Source organism: Paramormyrops kingsleyae, chromosome 19 (genome assembly GCF_048594095.1).
Source record: "Paramormyrops kingsleyae isolate MSU_618 chromosome 19, PKINGS_0.4, whole genome shotgun sequence".
Taxonomy (NCBI): Eukaryota; Metazoa; Chordata; class Actinopteri; order Osteoglossiformes; family Mormyridae; genus Paramormyrops; species Paramormyrops kingsleyae.
In genome coordinates this window covers 13,306,480-13,326,986 of record NC_132815.1, presented here as the reverse complement: position 1 = coordinate 13,326,986, position 20,507 = coordinate 13,306,480, and the positions used below count along the sequence as shown (strand labels likewise).

Sequence of the window (20,507 nt, the reverse complement as noted above, 5' to 3'; positions counted from 1 at the left end):
AATAATGGGTGAGAATAATACAGTATGAAACAGAAAACCAATAAAGAAAATAATGCTTTATTGCCTAATGAGTGGGAATGGAAGCAACATCAAATTTTAAAAAGATTTGACAGGCTTGAAGCATATACAAAATGTCTGTACAAAATGAAAGCGATTCGGATGTAGCCGTGGCACAAAAGGCGCGGGAAGGACCAAAACCGTGGAATGCAGTGGAGAATACTGTCACGACGGAAGTGCAAACGCGTATCTAAAAAGCGGAAGCTGCTACACCAGTCTGAGTACACATACACTTTAGAATATAAAAGGCATGCATAGTTATCTTTATGGTATCAAAAAGTACCAAGTCAAAAGCATACATACAAATTGTTGCATTTCCAAAAAGTAATACAGCACAAGGACAAGACTCTTTGTGACTAGTTATCACATGCTTTACAAAAGGGGGAGTCAGATGAACCACACATGAATTTTACATCCCATAAACACTGTAGGCACTTAATATTCTCTGGAATCAGCCTTGATCCCTGCAGTTATCAGATGGCTGGCCGTGTGGTTCTAAGGTACAGACATAGGCGCAGTATTTGTGCCTGAGAAAGTTCTGTTTTACATTGAGTAGAAGTTGTGGCTTCAAACTTTCTTGCAGACGCCAATACTGATTACAGGGTGAAGTGACTGCCCATTCGATCAATTTCACAGTATAGTGTGAATACTGTAGCATCGATAAAAATGGGTAACGATGAAAACAAATAAAATGGTGACTATTTTTAACACCACCTTTGAAGACTGGGTCTTTCAGATGATATTTGCTCACAAACCCCTAAAGTTAAGTACACTTACTTGTGGATCCATAAAGTACTTCTCAGTAGGTGACCTACGCTTTATTTATTGCCATTCTCCCCCACAGAACCACACGGAAATCGTGAAAAACAATACTGCACAGAAAAACAGAGATTAAAGGTCCAACACAGCATGGGAAAAAGAATAATGGATATAAGTAAAGCATTACCAGTATCTGTACAGAAAATTAATATGGATGGAAAGGGGAAATTTAAAGAAGAAAGATAAAAACAGGCAGAGTCTGCTTTCTGGCAAATGCGAAAGATTTTTTTGTTGCTGCTAATTTAGAGAAACGGCATAAGGAAGAAAAAAAAAATCAGATGACTAAATTTCCAAGAGAAATTTTAGATAATATACAATGAATTTAAAATAGCTTAGGAGACTTGAGAAAATAAGACACAGATGAACCTGAAATGAAGATAAAAATGTAAATGACATACTTTGCAACTACGTCTAGAACACATTTTTCAGACATGCATCTGACGTAGTTATTGGCGCAGATGTAGGCTGCGCAGTCTTAAATGTATATTTACCCAGCCATGTCTCAGCAAATCTTGGTTCATTTTGGAAATGTCAACATTCAATTTACAGGCAAACAGTACAAAGCAAAACAATAGGAGGATTTAATGTCAAGAAAAATAAATTAAAGTAATAAAATAGAATATAAAAAATTAAATATTGAAATGTCTTGACAATGTATTTTACAATTATCTAGCAAAGTACAGTTTCAGGAAAGCGCAGCACTAGAAAACTGCAAAGTCACCGGCAGACTTTAAAAGCATGACTGCTGATATCCCCGAAAGGATCAGGATGCTCGTCACTTTTCGTGGCCAAATCGAACCACGCTGGTGCTTTTTAAAATGGTTTTACATCCAAAATGCTTTATGACATGAACACAAAGAAAAAACAATCAATGCCAACAAATTCCTAGCTGCATAAGAACAGATCCTTATTTGTTATATGGTCTTTCCACGTCATTCTTTACTAACAGCCTATTAATATCAACAGTATTAAACGGTGTTATGGTTAATTTTTGCAGCACCTACATCTGTGAAATTCTAAGCAGACATTTTAATATTAAAATATATACTGCTAACCTTTTTCCACACATTACTCAACTCATCGTAAAATCTTACCTATTTTTTTTAATTGAATAAACTATTTTATTTTTTCCCCAAAAAAGAAACTTTCTGGTCCACACGCAAGTAAAAAAAAAAAACATGTACCCAGATGAATATGACAGAAGGTAACTACTGAAAGAGGCACCGGACATTAAATATCTTGTAGCATCCTGCATCAGGCGTAAAGAATAATGTTGAAAACAAAAAAATTAAATAAAATAAAAATCAATAAAAGTAGGTGAGATACACAATACTTTCTTTAAAAACTCTGTGATGAAGGTTTCTGTGGTGACAGCCCGCTTGTTTCATGCGGAGATTCACGGACCCACAGGTAGCTGTGGAAACACGCTCCTGCCTTTGACTCAGATGAGTCGGGAGTTCTTCAGAAACTGAATCAGAACCTGATACACAAACTTATACTGTGAGATGGTCTGGACCATGAGCATACGCTGCTGCCGGAGCCGGCCCAGCATCCCTGGGATATCCACCTTCTGTGGGCGAGAAGTCGACAATATTATGTGGCCAGTGCTGCTTGTAGCCTGCAGTCTCATGTGGGACAGCAGGGGGTGCTGTGGGGCTGTGCAGTGTAGGGGTCTAATATGTGGTCATATTTGTACGGACAGTTAATAAAAGGGTGCTTATATTTACCTGGTTATGTTCCACGCAGCTGATCATGAGCTCGGTGAGGATGACCACGCCGGTACGGCCCACCCCGGCGCTGCAGTGCACCACGATGGGGGGGTTCAGGCTCCGCGACGTGTCCAGCATGCTGTTGGTGTGACGACGCACCGACTGGATCTCCTCCAGATACGCTGGGGGCGGCAGCGAGTGCAGACACGGCATTGGCGAGTGGATACAACAAGATGAATGGATTGTAACCCCCCCCCCCACCTCCCCGACACTACGGCACTCAATACTGAGCAGAATAGGTAACAATACTATTAATAATAATAGAATATAAAAACCCTAACCCTTTCACCTGTTTTCTAGCAAAGCTCACAGAAATAATAAGCACAGAATATTAAACAACTAAGATTTAAAGATACTTCACTTGTTTAGGGACAGCGTGCAGTTCTGCAGGTGACCGCGACCAGAAGTTTACAGGTTCGAATCCAGTGCTGCCATCACTGGCCCCTTGAACGAGGCCCTTATCCCCACTCCCTGACCCTGACCCTAACCCCCACTCCCTGACCCTGACCCTAACCTCACTCCCTGACCCTGACCCTAACCTCACTCCCTGACCCTGACCCTAACCTCACTCCCTGACCCTGACCCTAACCTCACTCCCTGACCCTAACCCTACTCCCTGACCCTAACCCTAACCTCACTCCCTGACCCTGACCCTAACCTCACTCCCTGACCCTAACCCTAACCTCACTCCCTGACCCTGACCTCACTCCCTGACCCTGACCTCACTCCCTGACCCTGACCTCACTCCCTGACCCTAACCCTAACCTCACTCCCACCTGTGTATATATTAGGGGTTCACGGTTCGGTACATGCTTCGGTTTTGAAGTCACGGTTCGGTACATTTTTCGGTACAGTGGGGGTAAAACACAAAACAATCTGTTTCTTTTTTTGTCTTTCTTAAATAAAAAGTCTCAATACTCGATACTGTTGCAACCTACTAATTTGAGACGATGTATTGCAGTGAAAATGCACTATACAAATAAAATTGACTTAAATTAATAAAAAACTAAAAAATTGACTTAAAAGTAAATCAAAATAATCATTCTCTGAAGTAAATAAAAATAACAGATATCCATTAAGGTGCATATTTAGATAATTAACTGCACCCGATTTCTGTATTCACATTAGCAGCTTTCAGCTTCGTATTAGAACTGTGCAACACAAATATTGTCTCAAAAAATACAAAGCATAACAAAATAAATATCCATTATGGTGCAGCATTAAAAAAAAAAAAACCTGTTAAAAAATTTTGGTCCGATTACGAGTACCGTTACACTCCTAGTGTGTGTATGTATGTGTGTGTGTGTGTGTGGGATATTTCAAAAACTGTCTGCCAGCAGGGATGGGTACAGTATCACTATTCCATTATTATAAAGTGGGAGGTGCATTCTGGGTACTCTGCAGTTTCTAGACATCAGACCATGGGTGTGTCTGCAGTGCTGAAGAACTCACAGAGGAATCCCTGCACGTATTCAGGGCAGCCCTGCTCCGGCCAGTCGGTGTACTGCAGGTGCCAGACCGTCCTCTCCTGGCCTGACAGCAGGTGCTTGACCTTGAGGCCCGTGGTGGCGTAGCAGCCCGAGTCCGTCCGGAACTTGGTCGTCACCTTGAACTTGCCGTGGGTGGCCGAGTTGTGCTTGGATCCCAGCTTAGGCCAATAGCGGTGGCTCTTACAGCGACCCCCCTCCTGCCGGGACAGACGAGAAGCCGACGGCTCGGTACTCCAAACACACGCAGACAGGAGAACAGGGCTGTCAACGAGATTCAGCCACGGAAGGCGCAGGGAAGGGGGTCGAAAGCAGCCGAAATCCCCCCAGAGCTTAGAAAAAACTACTAAACCTCACCTAAAATCAGCATCTTCCAAATTCTATGTTCATTTTGGTATTAGAAATTAAAATTATGGCTTAACTGATACTAATTCTAATATGAAAAAATAGTGTGTTCAGCAGGAGCTTTCTCTGAGATGAGATTATATGTGTACGTATGTGTGTGAATATATGTATGCGTGTGTGTATATATATGCATGTAAATATGTGTGCATATATATATATATATATATATATATATATATATATATTTATGAATGTATGTGTGTATATATGTATGCATACAAGTGTGTGTGTTTATGTATGTATATTATATATATAAAGCATGTAACTGAATGAAATGGGACAGCAGTGTTTTTGGAAAACAGTCTTTTTCTTGCCCGTCCCTCTCCTTGGAGGCGGGAGGTCAGGGTACTGAAAATAGTTCCTTGAAAAAGTCTTACATACCTCCTCAGCTGTAACCATGGCGATGACATTAACACCCTGCTCCCAGACCATCTGCCAGAAGTCTTGGCATGTGTTCGGCAGTGGCCCCTGGGTGGCGATATAGTGCCACTCCTCCCCGCTGATCATCACCTGATCGCAGGCGAGCAAGGTGAGCGTAGGGGTACGCACACACGAGGGCACACGCACACGCACACGCACACACACAGACGTGCATGTACACGCAGGAAGAAATGATCCAAGCAAGGGGACAGGCACAGACATGAAACAGACCCAGACAAAACAACAAAACCCAACATTAGTTTCTGCGTATTTCCATCAGCAAGATACTATTACACATGCTTGCTCATCTGCCTGGTATAAAGCCTGGTGTGTTGAAATGTGATGGGCACAGAGACGGTCTCTAGAAAACATCAAGTAAGCATGATCACACCATGCTGGAGGTGGACTTTTAAGGTGGTGAAAATACCACATATTATTTAAAACTTCACTGTATGATCAAATCAAATAATCTTTCAATAATAATACATAACGGTTATATTACAAATATAAAGGCATTATTACAGTATACAACGCACATATTAGCCAGAAGGGGGTGCTATTGTTTTTTTGGAAATAAAATAATACCCACACGACTCTTGATTCTTTCACACATTTTCCACTTCATGATTCACAGCCATGTACACAGTCTATAATATTGTTTACTATGTGGTCATTCTGACCAGAATAACAGGCGAAGACTGAGGATCCCCCAAACCGGTATAGCAGCTTCCAATCAGAACTATTCATTTTATTACATTATAATTACTTGTATTTCCAAATATTTTGCTTTTCTGACCCTATGCTTGCCACTGCGATGTTGAGTTTTATCTGTTCATTGGAAAACACAACAGAAGGTCAGCAGACTCTTTCTGCACTAGTGACTCAGACACTCTGCCACTTTAACAACCCTGTTGAAATTCAATGCAGCTACATTAATGTGCAAAACTCCTCAAACTAAAATGCCCCACGACAGCTAAAAACAGACATCAGCCTGAACAAACAATCTGTGTCGAAATGTGGAAATGAGGTTTACTTATGATCCTTGCTAATTTTCTGTGATTCAGCACTTTAAGGCCAAGAATTCAGTAAAGAACAAACATCAGCATGCTTTGTTAAAGCAGCAGGCTGCATAAACTAATTATGTAATTTAATGTCGGTATAAAGACTACAACAATTCAATAAAGGAGAGTCAACCAAACTCCAGTACAGAGTCTGAAGCAAGTTGTATTATTTGGAAAAAAGTGCTAAGTTGGGAATTGCTATCACACCTTTGAGAAGGCTAATTCTGGCTTATTGTTTCCTCAGTGGCTAGCAGAGAATCAGACTCAGACAACTATTCCATGTCCTGGGGCTGTCTAGGATTGAACAGAAAGGTGTACAGTGAAAGACACTGAACTGTGCAAACAGTGGGGAATGATGATGTTTGATGATGCTGTCATCTACATCCATGGAAAACAGTATGTTTCATGTAAATACCAACAAATTGGCATTGATTTAAAAGCAATTTCAATACTGTTAAAAGAAACACTTGAGTTTCATTTTAAAAGCAATTTTTTTTTTTACACAAAGCATTATGGGTACATGCTCTTTGGCCATGCCCACCCCATGGACCCACCTTGATGTGCGAGGCGTTGATATAGCCTGTGTTGTTCTCTTTGGTGGGTACTAGCTCCAATCGGTTCTCCTCGTAAGGGACCACGTCCCGAAAACGGTTACGCTCCACATTCTCTGGCAGTGTGGCTGTGGTGACTGCGCACTCCGCCTTCTTCTTGGGGATCTGCTCATACTCCGTGAAAACCCGCTCCTCTTGGACCTTCCGTTCCAGGACCTTACACTTTGGTGAGCCGGGGAGAAGTGTGGGGAGAAAAATGGTATCTCAGGGTGAACAGGTCACTTCATGAGTGCCTCTTAAGACTGAAAACCCACAGTGGCACTCTCAGTTAGTGCCAACAAGCCTGCCTACCTCAGTATTTCATTTTACCAAAGGTTGAATACTCTTAAATTTCTCATGAGAAAAAAAACATGCCTAATTCTGTCCATGTGGACAGACACGCTTTTTATAAAATTAAATGTCCACCAAACTATAACAACCATAACAATGACTATTACAATAATAGTAATAATATTAATAATAACAACAACAACAACAACAATAATAATAATAATAATAATAATAATAATAATAATAGCTGCAAGGAGGGAGCAACTAACTGGTGGGAAACTCGGAAGAAGCAAAAACGTGGACCAGCTGTGGGTCCGGATTGGGAAACACTGCCCCAGAGGACTCTCATTCAGGAACTAACCAAGCTCAATCTCGCATAGCTAGAAGCAGAGCCTGTCTAACACTGCAGCCTTTTGCAGTAGCTCTTGAGAAATAATAAATCTTTTAGTGCAGTGTTTCCCAACCCAGTCCTCGGGGACCCGAAGATGGTCCATGTTTTTGCTTCCTCCCAGCTCCAGGTAGCTAAAAGGTGGACAGTTTGCAGGTCCCTGAGAACCACATTGGGAAACACCGTTTTAGTGAATTCCTTCTGTGATGTGAAACCCGCCCTATAGACATTCCCTCTGGGTTCTTACCAACTCATCTGTGGATGATTTAGAGAGGTCCTCCGGCTGGTTCTCTGGAACTGGCATTCGGGCCACATAAAGCCCATTTAGAGCTGCCATCATGAGAGGCCTCTTCAAGGAGTCCGCTGACATCTTCTGCTTCTCCAGTGTCTTGAGGAGAGAGGACAAATCTGCTGTCATTGCCATGTCCAAAGAAACAGGATTACTGCTGCGGTTTCAGAGTGAGGGATGCCCACAGCGGCTTGCCCCCGGTCAGTGTTCATGGACGTTTTCCTGACAAGCAATGCCTTCTCCACGCTCGTTAAAACCTGACCCTCGGGTTCTCTCACTGCAACCACAAACCCTGCCCTACTTACCAAGGGTGGCTTGGGATTAGAGGGACTAATCGGCTAATTTTAAGAGGCCTTTCCGCTGTCTGCCAGAAAACAGCATGGCTCACAGTTGAGTTGAATGAGGTGCGGATGAGCACGGTGACTGTGCCACTCAAGAATGCAAAAGGTATTGCGTCGTTCTCAAGAACTCCAGGCGGAATTTTCACTTCAGAAAGGCTGAGTGGCTTTTTAAAACAGCCTTCACTCCCCTTCACTCTGACAGGCCATGGTGGGTACGAGTATTCCACTTCACGTAAAGGAATACCACCCTCTTTAACCAGAAGAGAAAGCTAAATTGGCTCAATTAGTATGATAATTAGTTCAATCGAGCGTATAAGCACTCCAGTATAATGAAATTCCATGCATGTAAGCCCGCTGGGATACCCAAAAATGTGAGATGAGAATTACAGGACAAAAACTGCAGATTTAAGAGACCTAATTACAGTTCTCACAAGATGAAAAGCTTCAATTTTCATTTCACTGAAAGTACAATTAATTAAAATTCCAAGTGGATTACTATTAATTAAAATTTTATTTTTGGAGAGGAACCAAGGATTGATATATATTCACAAGAACATATACTATTATTTGATCTAATTCCTAAACAAAAATGTAAACGGTATGAGACGGCAGACAGCCCATATGATCACCGAGTCTCTCTTCTGTACTTCATTCCACTCCACTGCCCCCTCCAAAACCAACGGCTCCCATTCACGCTCAGAAATCCGAAACTCACAAACACGTAGCATAATCGGTAGCTTTAAAGGGAATTAGCGCTAATCTCATAAGACCTAAAACGTTACTGCATGTGCGGAATCCCGAGATTAATGACAATCGGGGAAGAATGTGGAAAATGTGGGGAGTAGCCCTTAAAGGAGGGCCACTCCGCTTATACGTCAGGGCCAACAACTCCTAAAGGTATCCCATGTGTTGGAAGACAACAGAATGAGGAAAGGGAAGAGGAACATAGCTACAGAATACGAAACGGTGATAGAGGCCTACCCGTAGCCTAATTTCACTCTCCACGATGCTATCTTCGAGGGAGAACATCTCAGACACCGGTCTCTCCTTGACAGGCTCTTTCCTGACTCGCTCCTTCACGCTGGTCAAGTCTGGTTCAGAGATGGACGGCCCCAGCACGGACCCATTGAGGCCAGCAGGCTCAGTGCGTGTTAGCGTGCCTGACTGACTCTGGCTGTCCTCCTCCTCATCCTCAGGTGCTGGTCCACATTCGTGACCCCGCTCGGGCCGGATGACACTGTTGCTCACGCTCTTCCGGGGCCCGGGATAATCAGGGGGCGGCTTATTGGGCATCTTGGCCAGGGCAGCCTGCAGCTGGACGCTGATGTCTTCGTTGAGGGCCGGGATCTGGACATCCAGGTCGGGGGACTCTTCCTCTTCCTCCTCCTCCTCATCCTCTTCGCTCTCGCTACTGTGGATCAGCATTGTGGCATTGGAAAGAGTCTTCTTGTGCTGGTAGGGGGCTGCCGCAGGGGCTTCGGCAGGTTTCTGAGCAGGCATCTCCGGGGGCTCCCTTAAGGTGTTCCTGCGGGGCAATGGTGCATTGAGGGTCTTCATGGCCATGGCTTCCATACCGCGTACCATGCTGCTGATCACCTCCAGGCTGGGCCGCTTGCTGAGGGCCGAGTGGTGCTTGGAGGCTGTCAGCGGCTCACTGACCTCCTGCAGGGATTGGTGCACCACTGCCGAGCTGTCCGGCTTGAACGTCTTCACCGACAGTTGCACTTTGCGGGTGACCAGCTCTGGACTGCTGCCCCCCATGCACCGGTGGCGATGGCTGGCCAGGTCAGGGGTGCTGGTGGCGGGTCGGAAACTGGGGTAGGGTGGCGGAGGCCGGGAGAGGTGGTTCTTCAGCATGTGGGTGGTGCTGTAGCCCTGCGTGCCCTGCTGCTTGGTGTTGGCCAACTCCGGGGTGCTAACCGTGTGGGAGATGGCACTGCCCGGAGGATGGCAGGTAGCTGGGCCGCAACCAGGGCTGATGTGGGCAGAGGGTGCGGTCGGCCGGCTGTAGCTCACATGGGGGTTGTAGGGGCCATGATACTGGGCCCGCTCCCTCATCTCGGGTTGGCTGTATACCAGGGCCTCCGGCTGGCGGTAGGCGAAGGTGTTGCTGATGTTGAGGTTGCGCAAGGATTGGCTGTGGCAGTCGGGGGGAACCATATGTCTCTTCCTCATGACGGCCTCGTACTCAGGGGTGGGCCGGTAGGAGGGGGCGATGATGGCGCTGTGCCGGTGGCTAGGGATGTAGTCGGGCCGCATGACGTCGCTCCCCGGGATGCTCAGGTTGGAGGACATGGGGGAGGCCTGGATGAAGTTCTGCGAGTGGTTCAGTGAGTTCATGCTGGAAGTGCTATACACGCTGCCGTTGGGCACCGAGCCGTTGCGGAAGAAGTCAGCCGTACAGCGGTCCAGGCTCGTCTCTGACTTGTAATACAAGTCGTCGTGGAAAATACTGTCTGTGGAGACAGAAGAGGGTGGGAAGAGTCATACGAGATCCATATGAGTCGCTGTTCTCTGTTCAAGACTAACAACTACATATTGCTGCTGTTATTTCTGCACTCATTTGCATTTGGAGACCTGGTTCTAATCAGTACTTTAAACTTTTTCATACTCAAATCTGTTTTATTTTATACCTATTTATATGTATATTTTTAAAATTTATGTTATATGTTGTCAGGGAATGTATGTAGCAACACTGCCAAAACAAATTCCAAGTACATGGATGTGTACCTGGCCATTAACGCAAATGTTGATTCTGATGTAATACTAGCGATGACCAAAATGAAGCTTCATGAACCATTTGCTGTATTTTCTGAACACACTAGATGGCGCTCTTGGTTTACTTTGTGACATGCTTTGAGCCCTTTTTTGAACAGAGAGCACCATCTAGTGGGGTCAGAAAATACAGCAAATGGCTCATGAAGCTTCATTTGCCCATTGCTATGTAATACTAACACATTGTTTTTTGTAGCTCACAAAAAGAAAAAAAATCACACGAGCGAAAAAATCATAAATGATAGCAAGGAAATGGGAAATGAAAAGCAAAATGAATAAAAGCCTTGGAGAATGTTACCCCTTTTAAAGACATGCAATGCAAAACACCTGATACCATGATCCTAATTATGTTAAGACTGCCAGTACACATTTATTGCAGCATGTCTGATATATCCAAGCATATTTTATAATCATTTATCCAGAGCCGGGTCACAGTGAGCTTATAGCCCATGCTGAGGATACCCTGGATGAGATGCAATGATCACTTCATAGGTAATTTAGAGATAGACTAATTGCTAAGTCAGTGTTTCCCAACCCGATTCTCAGGAACCCCCAGACAGTCCATGATTGTGCAAAAACGTGGACTGTCTGACAGGGAGCTGGGAGGGTTGGGAAACACAAATCTAAGTCCATGACTTCGGACTGCAGGAGGACACTGCAGTTCACAGAGGAAAACAGGAAGATCACTCTACATGCGTGGCAGAGGTGGGAATTGCACCCCCACACCTGGTGTGAGTGCATCAGGGACTGTCTGACCCTGCGTTCTTAAAAGATCTATGTCGCTTTGCATAGAAGTATCACCTAAATCAGTGTAAAGTATTGATTACCATGCCACCCAGATCTGTTACAGTTGTATGGATTCCTTCACACGCAGTACAAGGAAGGCAGGCATAAGGTGAGGCCAGACATACCTTGGGAGCTCTGGGTGTCCTGGAATGGCTCGCCATACTTGGAATGCATGGTCTGGAGGATACAGGAGCGAGGTCTTGGCTGGTGGGGAGCAGAAGTACCGAAAGGGTGACCGGTGACCACCAATGCCATGCGAGATACAGAGCTTGACATCCAACACTACATTCGCTAAGGAGTTCCAGAAACCTGACATTTCACAGGAGGTGGACTTTTGTGGATGGATGGCTGCTGCTTCACAAAGCAGGTGAGCACCGGAGGGGCCCAAACAAGAGAAGCATGCTACACATGGTTAAATGACACACACACACACACACACACACACACACACACACACACACACACACACACACACACACACACACACACACACACACACACACACACACACACACACACACACACACACACACACAAGCTAGATTATGGAAAAACAAAGGCCCCCAGTACTTGGTACAGCTACTTACTGTATAAATAACTTCATTTAGTATCATTGTTCAGAAAGTGGATGGAAAAAAGGAAAAGAGAAATCTGTGCCTCCATTGTAATCCCGGAAATCGAGTTCCCCAACACAAGGTCTGGCTGGGAGGAGGCCTCGGAGCACAGAGTGTATGATTCATGCTCACAGACCTATGAATAGTTAACCTCGACCAGCCCCTACCACCCGCAATTCAATGGGTTTTGTTCTTTTCATAGATATAAATGGCATTTTTGTTCGAAGTCCCATACAGTCCTACAATCTGAAATATGGCCCCGTATCCGCTTCAAAAGAAACTGGAGCCCCGGCCTTTTTCACGATGTCGGTGTGAGTATGAAGGACCCAGCATGGACTATCTGGTAGGAGGGGTCAGTGGGAGGTAGGAGAAGCATATTTTGGGGAGGGTGAGTGACAGGACCTACCAGAGAGGAGCCGGCCCATGTCGGGCGCCGCCGAATGGGCACTGGGGAACGAGCAGGCCTGCAAAGACACACAGCACCAGGAGCTTAATGACAGGCAGCCCGTGCTGGGAAGTGGAGAGAAACGCCTTAAAAACTAACTCACTCTGTGCAGATTTTGTTCTGCTTGTAGAATTTATGTCTGGCAGTGAAGAGCCTTGAAATATACTTGGCCATTTCCATGTCTTCCTGAAGGACGGAGGGACAAAAAAAAAACAGCAGTTAATCTAGTTGTTTAAGAACGAGGATAAACCTTATGATCCTGATTCCTGTAGTTCAGTTCCATGAAATATAACATTCAGAAATGTTGTAATGACAAAAATGTGTGTAAAAAGACTCAGGGGGGAAAAAAGACTGTGTACAATTTGCTTTTCCCAGATCCTCTTTCCATAGTATGACCAGTGGAAGATCAACAGCACATGCTTTCATCTGTCATTCCCTGCATTATCCAGCGAGGTAACCTTGGCTTCAGAGGTAGCTTTGGTTTCTGAAGACACAATACTCACTGTGTGGAACATGATGGTGTCATCTCTGCTGGTTATCTCCACGGTGATGGCGGACTTGTTGTGCGCAATGTTGCCGATGTCCTTCCATCTGCCGTTCAGAGAGGGCGCTATCTTGGTTAATCACCATTTCATGAAGGGACATCACTCACCCCCCCACCACCACTATTCCCACCCCCATCTTGACATGGGGCATGCAGCATTCAGAGGCCCGGCCCCCCACCTGTGCTGCATAATCGATCTTCCATTCCTGTGCTTGACGAAGACCCCAATGAAGGAAACGCCGATGTAAATGTCATTGGTGTAGTTGTCCTGTGGAAAGAAAGGGCAAGCGGAAGGAAGTGAGTAATGGGGGGTTGGCAGGTGGGGGCCCGGTCGCACACAAGGCGTTGTATCCTGGCAACGAACAGCGGGCAGATGTATACCTTGGCAGCGAAACTTTCCTGACCAAACCCATCCAGCTTCTCCACTTCTTTAATGTACAGCAGCTCCGCTTCAGCAGGCTGCATTCGACTGGGGAGGGACACACAGACACGACAGGAAGCCATTAACAGTCAGAATGACCTCATCCTGCCCGACATCCAATTGGGTCGGGGAACCAGTGACCCCAGAAAACCCAGTGATCCCAGATTTGGACGACTATAGCACTATAACGTGGTTAGACGGACAACAAAGTCTTAAATAAAAGTCAGAGACTACATTATTTATGACGTCAACCCCATGGGCCCAGTGTTTCTCGGAAACACCCCAAGTTCTTGCTAGGTGGGAAACCAGGAGATGAATCGGTTAGGACCTACCAATGACTCTTGTGTTCCTCTGCGACTTTCTGGGTCCACTCTTCCAGCACCTCCTCCACGTGAGGCCAATTCTGCAGATCATGGAAATAAAACACAATGAGCAGACGGATCGCCTTGGCTACCCCAAGCTCACTGCAAACCGCACTGGAATGTAAATGGTCTTTGAAGGAGCGTGTGGAGCATAAACAATACAGTCATTATGTGATTTCTGAAGCTAGCAGGTCTGCACAGCACCATGCAAAATATGCACATTCATTATATTGCATGAAGACATAGATAAATACTACAAACTACAATTACCAGACCAGCCTCACAATGACGCAGCAATGATAGCGACTGAAAACGCATAAACGATTCCAAGAAATTCTAGAACATGACCCGTTCCCTCTCATGTACTTTCACCAACTCCCAGTAAGTTAGAGATGCACTTGGAAAACTTCACACAGAAAGGTTTCTGAAGGGTCCAACCCTTGCTTACTGCACGGAAATGATAAACGTGCAAAGCTGAGGACTCGCTTGGGGACCACAGGATGCTGGCCATCAGTAACTCAAAAAAATAAAACAAAGCTTTTGCCTAAAGTCCTTATAACCCCTGGAAAACCCCGCTGGTCAATGAAAAAGAAACTTCCATCAGCCTGAACATTTAACCTACTGAGTCAGACTACCATAGCCTAGCTAATCATACAGGCTAAAGGAGGAAGATGGATAGACAGTTCTATTAAACTGACCCTCTCTGATAGTGTCATGAAGCTATGCGTCAGCTCTGTAGGAATTTTTCACCCGCCCAGAGGCCTTGCATGCCTGAGACAGCTTGGGTTAAACTGTCACCAAGTTCGAGGTGCTCCTCAGCACGCCCACCGACACCTGCCGACCACTTTTATCACAACCCTCCCCGCCTCAACTTTCTACATTCCTTTGCTGGTCATCAAAAGACAGAACAGTTTGTTGTTCCCTGAGGTGAATGAAAATAGAAGACTTGCAGAATGGTGAAACTTTGGACACTTCGGGACTGAACTCAAAAGAATTGCTGTAGTATATTATACAGCTTGGCAATGTTCAATATTAATACAAACATCACTTGTTATGCACATACAATTCTTACTGTGCTGACAGTTGTAAAACTGTTTTAAATTGTAATTTGGTTCAATTTTTTCAATAGATTTATCTGATTGATTAATTTCCTCTGTGTTATATTTATATTTAATATTGTTTACATTTCAGAATGGAAAAGGAATTTTATTTGATTAAGGGTTGTTTCCTTTAAGTACTTTTGTCTACATTTTAACTGCGGTCATTATACGTCATTTCCTGTATGCCGGCGGGAGAATAATAAGTTGACATAAGCGGCTCTGGAGTTTTTGGACTGCACAAGGGGTTAAAGGAAGCATTTAGCAAGGATTTTCAGTATCAACCTTCCCTCTTAGCTCACAAGCAGGCAAAAGTGGTATGTTGTACTTTGAGATTTATCGTTGTTTGTATCTTATTTTTAGCGAATATGTAATTGATGTATTTTCTTTGTATTTGTCATATCTTTAGTTCTACGGTGTTTAAGGCGGTGCTTAAGTGCTGTGAATAAACATCTGTGTTCAAGACACTTGGAACTTCGCGTTGTGACTAAGAGCGGCATACTTACATCGCTAGTCAGCTATATTTAAAATAAGCCTTTTTCTTACTTTCAATCCTGTATGGACATTATAGTATTTAGTTTCACTTAAATATTTTTAATCTCTCTTACGGGAAAAAAAAAACTTAGCAAACTTTGCCATTTTAATTATTATTCCTTTTATAGATTCTTATATGTTTAAAAAACAGTTTAAATTCACTTCCACTTCTGCATGCACGCTGCATACGTTCCCAATCGTAATCATTTTCATCCTTGTGGTTTAAATCGCTCGAAGACGGGTTTGTGAGAAATTTAAACTCCTTTTTTGTTTTATAAATACGCCAATACTTATTACAACTAAATCACACTGATAGGACAGCGTGCTATATTAAAAAATATATACTTTTTAATTTCTTGTCATGCCATCCGGATGTTATTGTTGTATATGTTCTTACGACCAAATCACATTTTTTCAAGGTGGTGTTTGTATTGTGTTGCAGTGGCAGGCTATTTGCATAACTAATCTACAAAGAAACTGTTTCGAGTCCCACCCCAAAGTACTGAAGTACCAAAGAAGTACCCCAGCTGGTTTGGCACTTTTGGTACTGGAACTTTCGGTACTGGTATTCAACTGGGAGTCAATGGAACAGCGAAAGTACCAAAAGTACCGGACTTGGTGTGGTGGAAAAGTGCTCGTCATCGGAGAACCAGGTGTGAAAGCTTTTGGCAAATGACGTAGCTCACCACTGGGAACAGCACATATTCCCTGAGGAAGTCCTGGCTCTGGAACTGGGTATAGTCTCCGAAGTCAGCTGCATAAGGGAAAACAGAGACCATGTGACTCGGCATGTTTCCACGACAATACAGCAGCGAATGACACGCGAGTACCCACTGACATCAAACAGCCGCACATGCCAAAGATATGGAGAATTGGAATTCACATTGTTCCCTAAATGGAGAGACCTTCAACATTAAGACAGTTAATACTCGCAGATATAATCAGGGATTAACTTGTGGCACACAAGTACGCATTCACCTTAAAAGCCATACGTGCGGCAATCGATTATTTTAACATCGTGAATGTGTACGTATTTTATGTGCATTTGCGTCGATATGACAAAAATTATGCATTTTAACCTGTATATGCTAATTCGTACTTCATTTGCGGTAGGTTAAAATATACGTTCATTTCTTGTCATATCGGCGCAAATGCACATAAAACACGTACGTGTTTGCGCTGTTACATTAATCAATTGCCGCACGTATCGCTTTTAAAAGGTGAATTCGTACTTGCGTACCAGTTATGTCAACCCCTGGATATAATAAAATATTATTGCATATTACAAACTATTCCTACTTTACAAAAATTAAATTAATTACGGTCTGTATGCAGACAATATTAAACAATGAGCTAATGTTTCAGTTTGTCAATTTTTTAACATAACAAACGAAAAAACAACTAACATACGCGATACAAGAGATCAAATTAACATTTACCTGACGATTTGACCCAACTTTAACCCAAATAATTGAACAGCTGCATATTTTCCTAAAGATCTTAAGGAAACATATATTGCTCAAGACTTGGGCCAGCATTGTTTGTGTTACCACTAGATTAGGCTACCCCTGGAGTTCAGGACACAACGTTCCCAAATCCCTCAATTCAAACATCTGAAAATGGAACTTAGGTTATAGATCAGATTTTAAAATGTTTATTATATTGGAAAGTAAGGTTGTAATGTTTTACTGAGGTCGCATTTCTAAATGTCACTTTGTGTTTCTGACACAGAGAGCAGCCATGAGCAGCAGCGATAGAAGCAGAGGTCCCTCACCCTGCACCGCCAGGCCAGCCAGCCGGACACCCTGCTCCACAGTGCACTGCAGCCGGCCATCCAGCACCTCCTTCTTCACCTGGAGGTAATACTGATACCTGTATGGAGGAAAGGGAGGTGGGGAGTGGGGGGGAGACAAGGCGTATGAATCTGACTGCTGGGACTGATGGCAAGCTTTAGGGCACAATAGATATTAACGCCTTCTGGTGCTTTGTAGACGAGTTCAGCAAGAGGGATTACCTTGGTACTATCACTTTATATACTGTGTGTGTGTGTGTGAGTGGGTTTGCATAGATCACATTTGAAGACCAAATTGTCCCCAAAGTGTAGTAAAACCTGAAATTTCCCTACTTTTGGGGACATCTTCTGAGGTCCCCATTTGTATAACCTCAGTTTTATAAAAATCTGTGAATGCAATCAAAAAAGTGAAAATGCCAAAAGTCTTGTATTTGGGTTGGTTACTTGTGGTTAAAGTTAGGGATGGGTAGGGGTTAAGGGTTTCGTGATTGGGATTAGGGTTTTTCCCATAGAAGTGAATGGACGGTCCCCATTTAGATAGGAAGACCAACTATTTTTTTGTGTGTGTGTGTGTGTGTGTGAGACATATTAATTTAACACACACACACACACACACACACACACACACACACACACACACACACACACACACAACACACACACAACACACACACAACACTACCGAAGAGGTGCTTGGTGCCATCATGATTTTCAAAAAAATATTTTAAAAACAGTGTTGCCCTGTCTATCATTGTTAGTTTTTCGGCCCTGCTGGGTGAAATTTGTGATCAGAGCGTGCTTTGGATAAACACAATTATAAACGCAGGTTAATTCTAAGACAGACCCAAAAGTGTTTCAACCAAAATAGGTAGTATTTACAGCTACCCTGGCTAATGTTCCTGTGATCCTGAGATACCTGCACTTTATGTTTTCTTCCAGGAAAGTCATCATGATGGGAAAAGAGAGAAGAAAAATGTTTTAGGGGCTGTCAGAAGCCTGGGGGCCAGAATATACAAACTCTGGACATGAAACAGCCTTTCCTGGAGGATTTGCACATTCTGGAGATTCTGCCAGGTCTGTGAGCCAGAACTCCTCAGCACAGGAATGACAATCTGTGAAAAAACGCTGCCTCCATAATGGTGACCTTATAAAAGTCTTTATCATCATCTTCAGGTACATGATGCACGAGTCACATAATGAGATGGAGTTTAAAACTTGTTGGCCGTAGTGCAAGAAATGGTAAGAATTAGAATGAAAATATGAAGGCGTTTAAGCATAAGGCATAAGAAAGACAACGCACGGCCCTTGAATTTAAACAATAATTCTGTCCTGTCTGAAGCATGCAATCTAAAACACACATGGATTAATGATATATTACTCAGAGTCCATATCCTTATGACACCGCAATGGAAAAGCGTTATCTGTGGAACGGGATGGGGGGGGGGGGGGGGGGGGGGGGCAGCATAATGGATGTTGACGGGCGAAGCTTTCGATCAAAGAGGATGTGGATTCATACCTCAGCTGGAGTGCAGCTGTCGCAACACTGAACAAATAAACAGAGAAGAGAGCGGCTGAACCCAGCCCCTGCAGATTACGCATGCAGTGTAGCCCTAATGTTAATGTTAGGCCCTGGGAAATATTTTCAACAAAAACTGTTTGTTTTACAAGATGAAACTGCCCATTCCTCTCAGGTGGTACAAATATATCTGCAACGATAAACATTATTGTTTAGGAAAATTCTTGTTTTACTTCAGGTGAACACAATGGACACTTTTTAAAATTCTTATAATGTGAAAATCTTTCCTCTTTCTGTTGGTGTCTTTTTGTACTTCTTAAATCCTCCGACTCCTCTGAGGAGGCTACACCCTCACCCCAACGGTCGCAACTCCTCTGAGGAAGCTACACCCTCACCCCGACGGTCGCAATTCCTCTGAGGAGGCTACACCCTCACCCCGACGGTCGCAACTCCTCTGAGGAAGCTACACCCTCACCCCGACGGTCGCAACTCCTCTGAGGAAGCTACACCCTCACCCCGACAGTCGCAACTCCTCTGAGGAGGCTACACCCTCACCCCGAGGGTCGCAACTCCTCTGAGGAAGCTACACCCTCACCCCGACGGTCGCAACTCCTCTGAGGAGGCTACACCCTCACCCCGACGGTCGCAACTCCTCTGAGGAGGCTACACCCTCACCCCGAGGGTCGCAACTCCTCTGAAGGAGGCTATACTCTTAAGGTCAATCCATACTTCACTTATCCTCACATACTTTTGGTTGCAGAAGAGGGGATGCAACATAAATTTCGTGATCAAGGAGTAGCTGTGGATGACTGTGGTCGATGCACCTGTAGCCCAGATTTTTATCTCTAGCGGAAACCTTGCGCATCCATGTGCATTGACCACGCATGTGCAAGATAATTGATTAGGTATTTCCAGTAGGTGGCAGCACTGAATCTCACAGATTAGCAGTCAACAACGAAAGAGTAGAGAAAATAGATGTTGTTGCTGCTGTTGTACTTATGGTGAGCAGCTAAAATACTGTGGTTTGCCTTATTCCCATACTACTACCCAAGCCATGACTAGTAACTCTAATATTGTTCATAAAAGTCTACCCATTTCACTACACTGCTTGTATTTGTGTTTGTTGCAATTCATCTGCCCTCTCCTGGTCTGGTGGAATATCACTGCTGTACGCATGCACTGACCACGGTCAAATGCGGTATGAACACGAGCTGCCGTGCGGACGACACACTGGGCGATGCGTAGTGTTCCTGAGCACGTTTAACCCCCCAAAGTCCAGTTCGTCTGGGTAGCGCCCTGGCCTGCATGAAGAGGTGCGCCTGGACATAGCTAGGTGCCCTCAGGGTTGGTACACATCCAGCGTGACGGCTGTGCCTGAGCATGGAACACAAACATGACATCAATGATACTACTGACACACGCATGCGCACATGTACACCGTACATGAACTGGACCCGAAAGGAATGGACCAGGTAGGCTGCACTGGTCGGGGCAGCGACACACATTTAACAAACATGGTGACAAAAGGGTTCACGTTGGTCTACTGCAGAGGTGGTGTGTTTGCTGTAAATTTCGGCTGACAAGAGCGTCCAGGAACAACCGGATGCAGCACACAAAATCTAAGATGAATGGTAAAATACGGGTCTCCTCTGAAGAAGGCGATACCCTTACACCGACAGTCCTGGAGGCTGCACTCTTACTCTG

At 44.3% G+C, this 20,507-nt stretch overlaps 1 protein-coding gene across 3 annotated transcripts in view; it reads right to left on the bottom strand.

The window, feature by feature from the left end:
* Positions 1-41: 41 nt before the first annotated feature.
* Positions 42-20,507, bottom strand: part of LOC111841250 (protein tyrosine phosphatase non-receptor type 14) — a 44,180-nt gene continuing 23,714 nt past the window's right edge. For all 3 annotated transcript variants that reach the window (XM_023806853.2, XM_023806856.2, XM_023806855.2), the window contains 16 exons: positions 17,270-17,367; positions 16,182-16,249; positions 13,835-13,905; positions 13,463-13,550; positions 13,261-13,349; positions 13,041-13,128; positions 12,641-12,723; positions 12,499-12,556; positions 11,604-11,682; positions 8,899-10,373; positions 7,535-7,675; positions 6,573-6,791; positions 4,919-5,047; positions 4,098-4,332; positions 2,604-2,767; positions 42-2,446 (listed from right to left, as the gene is read on the bottom strand). In XM_023806853.2, the coding sequence (XP_023662621.1) occupies positions 2,318-2,446; positions 2,604-2,767; positions 4,098-4,332; positions 4,919-5,047; positions 6,573-6,791; positions 7,535-7,675; positions 8,899-10,373; positions 11,604-11,682; positions 12,499-12,556; positions 12,641-12,723; positions 13,041-13,128; positions 13,261-13,349; positions 13,463-13,550; positions 13,835-13,905; positions 16,182-16,249; positions 17,270-17,367 (3,214 nt within the window). In that variant the 3' untranslated portion in view covers positions 42-2,317. The remainder of the gene's footprint in view (positions 2,447-2,603; positions 2,768-4,097; positions 4,333-4,918; positions 5,048-6,572; positions 6,792-7,534; positions 7,676-8,898; positions 10,374-11,603; positions 11,683-12,498; positions 12,557-12,640; positions 12,724-13,040; positions 13,129-13,260; positions 13,350-13,462; positions 13,551-13,834; positions 13,906-16,181; positions 16,250-17,269; positions 17,368-20,507) is intronic.